Raw genomic sequence first — 7,500 nt, forward strand, 5'->3', positions numbered from 1 at the left:
CTCTGTGCCAGTATAGCAGCCTTGTTCTTTGGCACTCACTGTCATAAGCACAGGTTTTCTTCTGGACATGGTTTGAGTCATCTTCCTTTTCTCGTTCTGCCTGCACATTCTTTATCAGTGGTACTTTAGATTAAGAGGTTGGTAACTTGCTGTGTGCCATCACTCTTTAAAGATAGTGCTTACTACAGACCATGAATGGGTGCCATTCAAGGCTCTCTCTCCTGTTGGTGCTAAGAGAAAGTGGTGCCATCTCGGTTTTGGATTTCGGGTGAAACCAGTTTTGCTGAATATTATGGCAATTATAGCAATTATGATTGCAATTGTCATCATCACTCATTCATTACTTGCAGTAAAATAAAGAAACACAGTGATTCAAAGTCCCAAAACATCATGTATGTCACAATGCCCGCCGTTAGGCTAAAAACTTCTGCATCATGTATGTCGTGACACCTGCCCGCAAAGGGTTAAATAGTAACCTAAAACCTAAAATCCTGAATCTTAATTAATAATATACTTGTAAAATGATTTTGTACTTACAGGGTCTATCTTTGAACAGTGATCCTAATATTTTGGCCAACAATTACTATTCTGAGAGGGTAAGAATAACAAACCAGGTATTCTGCAGAAAAAAAATTATGAAATATTCTTTGGACAATGTGTTAACTCAATGATACTAGGAGGTAATCTGAGTAAACTAGCCACTGTGCCTGATTAATATCAAGATTGCCCACTTGAGTTAAAAATTCAAAGCATGTGGACAATATTTCTTCTCCCTTGTCTGTTATTCTGGACAAGCAGATAATTGTATTTAAAAAGAAAAAAAAGAAAGGCTGTAGCATGAGAACAGAACCATAAATCTCCAGATATAAATATTTCACACAACAGAGAGTAAACTCTGTTGTCATGGCATGTATGGGTGAAATCCAAAATTTGGGTCAAATTCCCTGCGGCATGCACAAATGCAAACTGTTGTTATTGGTAAACATATAAAAGTGATAGATCTATATCAGTTAAACCCTGTGATTACAACAAAACTGTGGCTAAGTGAATTAAAGTTCAACATTACATAGTGATGACATATATCAAAAGTTCATTCCCATTTCATATACTTAAAATGAATATCAGTGATAAAAATTATGCATATATATATGATGCTGCTGCTTCTGCTGCTAATAATAAAAACAGCAAATGCAATCATAGTCATCATCATAACTCTAACAAGGGTAATAACAATAGCAGTAACATAAGCACAATAATATTAACAACAAAAATAAATAGCAATAATAAAAAAACACCTTCATAACTCACCCCATATCTTCAACATCTGTCTCTCTAATCCTAGCTATCGGTGCCATTTCAGTCGTTGCCATTCTTTGTCTCCGTCTTAAGTATCTGGCCTCACGGCTGTTGGAAGCAGCCACATGTTTTAGTTTGGGTGATAATTATAATGTGATAATAGTTATAAATATCATATAATATATTTTCCTCAGATAATACTGTGCTAAATATTAGATTTTGCAACAGTGGGGTATTTGTAATTACTGAAAAAGTTTAATAAATACCTAGCACAACCTTAAGATTCTGTATCAAAATTATACATACACCTTACTTGAATATTTCTTATATTTTCTAAACACAGTAGAAGTTTAAATAACTGTCTACAATAGGATCAACCATCAAGCAACACTATTGCCTTGCTGCTTCGCTCTCCAGCAATGGTCAACAAACCTTTACCATGTATACTTGGCACAACAGAGCATGGTCTGGTTCTTCATTTAATAGATAAACTGGATATACTTTGTGCAAAATTGTTTGCCTTTTCTAGAGAGCACAGTGTGGTGGTTAAAATATTACTGGACTTGCCTGCCTGAGCATGGTTTCACAAGCTTTGACAAGCAACTGTGTCCATATCTCTATTTTGAGCAGTTTAATTTTAATATCAAACAGTGTTATTTTGCGTGTTATTTATGGCTATTGTTTTTGTCTCTATTGGTAATATTCCATTTTCTCACAGCTTCAGAATTGTTAAAGTCCTGATAGTAGGGGAAGGCACAATGTATAGCAGAAATTATGGGGTAAAATGGGATGAAATGTAAGAAATATGTATTAAAAACATAAAAAATTACACAAAAACAACTGTATCATAAATTATGCAGTCAGTGTAAGCTTGACATCTGGATTGATGAACATTGTAAACAAATTTTCAAAAACGTATTGCTAGCAAATAAAACCTGCTGAATAACTTCTTTATTAACAATTTGCAGAGGAAGTGCTCTGAATTAAAGTTGTCATATAATTTTAATTCTATTGATTACATATACTACTTTCCTTATATCTTCTGGTATGTGAAACTGGACCTATACTAAAATTAGGGTATGTCTAGGTAAGAGTGATTTAAACCAGTTTTATTGATAAAAAAAAAGTAAACCAACACACAAAACTTACATTTTTCACATACTTCAAACAGAGAATCTTACAGATAAATACAAATTTCTGGCAATTCTGAAATTAACCTTACACACACATATCCATTAGTGCAAACATTAATATAATCATTGATGTACAGTGGGAACACTTAACAGCTAAATCGTAAACCTATCTCATTTTCAGTGTAATAAGCTTTACCTCTAAGTGGACTCAAGACATAGTCTATATCTGTCAATGAAACGCCACTAAAGCCTCTGGTTCATCACTGCGAGGCTGTCCTGGTGACGCAAATCAAGAATTCTAGGAAGACCCTCTTTGTCACAAAAATATCTATAAGGGTACTCACTGTTCTTCCGCGCTATGTAAATGTTATCTCTCAAAAACATTATATAGACCTTGAAATATTCACACAAAAATTCCACAAACTACACAGATGGTATGGAACTTTGGATATAAGGAAAATGAAAAGGAAGAAAAATCACATTCTTAAGTTTTAAGTCTAGTGTCTCTCGCACAGCAAAACTAACTTTTCTTTACTCCTCGTAGACACTCACTGGTGGCAATCAGAACTGACCGTGGCTGCCGAGTAAGTGGCTGTGCAGGTGCGCAGGGAATCACAATAAAGATAATAAGAAGAACAAGGAGATAAAGCGCGTCCTGCCCGTCCGCCCCAATACCTCCCGGACAATGTCCCGTCACGTTGGTTCATCTCTTGGGTGAACGTAAGCTTTTCTTATTTTTTCTCTTCGTGCTAGTACACGAGCGGAGAATATATAAAGGTTACTGTCGGCGAAACAGTTAAAGCTGACGTGGCCTAAGGTGTAATAAGCTAAGAGAGAAAGAACAAATGATAAGCAAGAAAGCATGAGGTTTTCGCCCTAAGTGACAGGAAGTGGTTGAGAAGAGGAGCTTGGATGAACGTAGTATTAAGAAACTTCAAAGGTCATATATCTATATGGCATTAGGCTGCTCGTGTATCATGTACTAGCAAGCTCAGTGCCTCGCATAATACAGACTAAAATGGCATAGGTAATAAGCCTTAGCAAAAATATTTATAGGATTTGTCACACTCAAGAGAGCCCAATGGGAGGCGCGGTCAAGAGAAGCCTGCTTCACATTCCGAATTATGACGTCAACGATCACTTCAAACAAAAATAACGCTACAGAAGAAAGTCTACCCGGCTTCTTTTCCTTTCTTCAGCTTCTGTAACATACGCAACTAGAATAATAACTTAGGCAACTAGAATAATAACGTAGGCATTAGCAAATGACTTTTGAACTCCCTTGACAACCGAATAATGATTGATTATCTACTCATTGTGTGCAACTACACTTCCTCATTAAGTATAGTAAATTTATTTAATGTCATAGATGTCAGTTCCAAATTATGAAATACAGCAATAGAAAATGCAAAATCACTGAGAGTTTATCCCGTTATTGTAACAGGGCATATGAACACATTAAAAGTTGATAGAGAAAACACATGAAACTGATATATCAAGTTCAAAATCTGGGAAATCTGGTGGTGAATCCCAGCCCGAAATAAATAATCATGTAAAAACCACAGACGTCTGACATTTCTGACTTTCCCCCCTTCCGGATTCTAGCCACAGGAACGCCCGAGTCCCTTATTCAATACTGAATAATTCTACCTCTGCAACGAAGCTCGGGTACACCTGCGTCTTTTCCTTGGCTTTGCTCTGGTGTTGACCGCACGTTGAACAGTGCCAAGAACAGTGGCGTAACTAGGCACTAAGCGAGAGAACCTAGGTGGTTAGGGCTTAATATTTACACTAGGCTACCAAATTTTCAAAATGGAGGAGGTAAACCGGGTGGGGGGCCGCCCTGATTGGAATGAGGGATGCGGGGGGCACGTGTAAAATATATCTTGGATATTATACTTTACAATATTGCTTACAGGCTGTGTGAAACTTTCTTAGTCCTCATTTCTTATTACTTTTAAAATATATTATGGTTAAGTAACAGAGGATTGTATCGCAGTATGAAAATACATGTACATAAAATTGTGATTATACTATATACATTCAACCATTTGTAAAACAAACTGAAATCACCCTCCCTCAGTCTTCACGTCAGTATCAAAAAAGCGTAAAAACATGCTCATCATAACGACCCAACACCGATTTGATACTCACAAGCAAAATACAAGTCAAGTTGTATTTATATGAAGGAATGCAGGGGTTAGAAACGAGCCGTGATTTTATATATATATATATATATATATATATATATATATATATATATATATATATAAAGGAAATCACTGGTTCATTATTCAAATAATATAAATTAGAAATACGAATCTCTCCTTAGTATTAATGTCGTCTGGTAACTTGCTATCCCACACAGCGAGAGTTCCATTACTCCACACACGGCCTTATCCCGGCAGATTCTTTATCCCTTCGCCGTCAGGAAATGAGAAGAGAGACAGACGAGGATAACAAACAAGCGAGTGGCTGGACGAATGGTTAGAGGGCAGGGGGCGGTTTGGTATTGAGGGTGGTGGCAAGCACCAATGCATCACTACAGCCGTGAAATTGTTCTCTAAACATGAGATTTGAAGCAAGCTCAGGGGGCTGGAAGTGGGTGAAGGCGACGTCATGCCTAGTCCCCTCACAAGTGTAAGACTTGCTCTTGCATCTTCAAAGGAAATGCATTCCTAGTAAGACATCACCTGGAAAGGACTCCTAAGACACTGCCAGCATGATGCAACATACTGTCAGAGCCGAGTGGAAACTTCAAGTCTACCTCTGATGTGATTGGCACAGGCTTGTCAGCAACACCTTCTAGAACCCTATATGATGTCAACACCCCTTGTGCAGCTTCACATTGCCTTGGTGATTGATTTCCGGGCGGGGAGGGGACCTGCTTCCAACCTGGCAACTTGGAAAGGGACTATTAGCATGGAAATGCCCAACTTCCCCACACTTGTAGCAACATCGAGGCCCCATCTGACAATCAGTAGTGTTGTGACCCCTGGACCGGTGGAACCCATACCACTTAAGCTTCACAGATAGCAAAGGAGCTGTAACTAGTGGGGCTGGACCTTGTGTGACAGCACTGACACTGTGGATGGCTATGATGAGGTCCCAGGGGTGAATAGACATTCTGAGGCAGGCATTCATCTTCAGCATGAGATCCTCAGGGTCACTAATCTTGAGGAAAGTCCGGGACATTTTGGGAAATGCCGATTTCCACTTGCTGGAAAAAGTCCACAGGTGTCTAGCAGCAGCATCCTGGCCTGAGAAAGCATGTCATAAAAATGGCCACTGGAACAAGTGCAACAAAACTTTATGCGTAACCTAGCCTTAAAGTCATTCTATGTAGTGATAAAATCGAACAAGGGAAACTGCAACATCTGAAACAAGCCACAAACTCTTCTTGCCATGCAAATCCTAGCCTCGTCAATGCTAGAGGGAGGGAGGTTCTCTATGGTAAATTCATGCCTGAATGTCTTAATTACTTTGAAGGGGCCTGGATGCTGGCATTTCCCCCTTCAGGACTAGCACTTCTCCCCAGTTTATAATTTAAGAAATGGGTGCAGGAACCTCAGGAGTGGTGCCTTGCCTGTAGAGAGGTAATGGAGTTGCTCCACAGTAAGCCTGAGAAGGTCCCAGAAGTATGAAAGCATGGGGACAGATGCTGGTGGCCGAAGCAGGTGCTGAGCCTTATCAGTTTGTGTTGGAGAGCTGGAGGCTGGGGCAACACTCTGAGGTAAGGGCAACTGACCGTCCTGAAGCTGGTGCATTTCTGAAGGCGGGTTGTAAAGTGGCAGTTGCATCAGTCCCAGAGGCACGTGAAGTTTGAGCTGCTGCTCGATAACGAATCTCTACATTCTCAACTTGTAACGTTGTGACCTCACGTGATAGGACGTCGATCTTTCAAAAGGGCGGCCTCAAGCTACTGTTGGATTTAAGGCAGGTCCAAACAACCACCACCTGCTGGCAATGGTCACATTCTGTGAGCCTCCTGCCATGACACCAAGTATTAGAGGATGGTGAAACGGCGATGGGTCTCTGCTGGCACTAGGGCCACATAGCCGGCCTTCTTCGGAGCCATTAGGTGTAATGACCGCCTAATATATGGTCTCATCCTCTGGGAAGGGCATTAACAAGTCACCACAAAATGGCCCTTGCTGAAGAGATGGTAACAACATGGGCTCTTCGTCACAACCCAGCTTCGCACACTGCACTTTACATTCATGGAGCATCAACTAACACGTTAAAAACTTTACCCCATTGTAAGTGCACTGGGCACACTGAAAACGCTATTACAGTAATATACTGTTATAATACTGCAATACTGCTTAAGGTCATGTAAGTGCACTGAGAACACCACCACAGTAATATGACAATAGTTTTTAAAGTCAATGAGAACAATAACCACAATATTGCTCAAGCTCGCGTAGGGGCACTGAACACAATGACACTAAAACAGTAGCTTCACCAAACATATATTCAAAATTCACATTAGCATACTTATCTTTGAAGAATCCTCCCAAAACGGCCATAGGTGCACGCGAAGAGCATGGGGACCCACGGTACACTGTGCAATGATCAAACTAAAAAAACAACTCTCATTAGACCTGTCAACAAAGTTCAGTAACAAAGATAAAATTCAACTAACACCTTGAAAAACTACTGGCAATAATTAAAGGATAAGAAAATAGAAAAATACGTAAAATGGCCATTTAACTATTAAACTAAAATAACATTGCCTGTATAAAAAGGCAAAATGCAATTAATCAATAGAACTTAAGAATAACAAGTATCTTAAATTACAATGAAAATATCGCAAGAACCAATAAAACCCTTCAACTGTATTAAAACTCTATGAAAAAAGAATAGTAACCAGAAAACCTGTAGTACGAAAGGGGGTCGGATACAACTGTAACCAGAATCAGTCAAATCGCACCGCTGGACAACAAAAATCTGTAGGAATTCAAGGGTTGGTTAACGATCCGGGAAATAAAAATATAACACATGAAGGAAATCACTGGTTTATTGTTCAAATTAAATCAAATGGAAATACTTAAGTCTCTCCTTAGTATTC

General features: G+C 39.1%; 1 protein-coding gene across 7 annotated transcripts in view; it reads right to left on the reverse strand.

The window, feature by feature from the left end:
* The window catches only part of LOC122243440 (ninjurin-2), a 20,115-nt gene that overhangs the window by 8,710 nt on the left and 3,905 nt on the right, over window positions 1–7,500 (reverse strand). The window contains exons 1-2 of one of the 7 annotated variants that reach the window (XM_086536439.1): window positions 6,927–7,379; window positions 1,309–1,404 (exon numbers count right to left, since the gene is read on the reverse strand). In XM_086536439.1, the coding sequence (XP_086392565.1) occupies window positions 1,309–1,404; window positions 6,927–6,958 (128 nt within the window). In that variant the 5' untranslated portion in view covers window positions 6,959–7,379. Of the gene's footprint in view, window positions 1–1,308; window positions 1,405–2,625; window positions 3,251–4,079; window positions 4,170–6,926; window positions 7,380–7,500 lie in introns of those variants that run through there. The other 6 variants (XM_086536440.1, XM_043001024.2, XM_043001026.2 and 3 more) reach the window with 6 other exon arrangements.

This window comes from Penaeus japonicus, unplaced genomic scaffold (assembly GCF_977035675.1).
Source record: "Penaeus japonicus unplaced genomic scaffold, GWHDUDI00000001_assembly GWHDUDI00000004, whole genome shotgun sequence".
Lineage (NCBI taxonomy): Eukaryota > Metazoa > Arthropoda > Malacostraca > Decapoda > Penaeidae > Penaeus > Penaeus japonicus.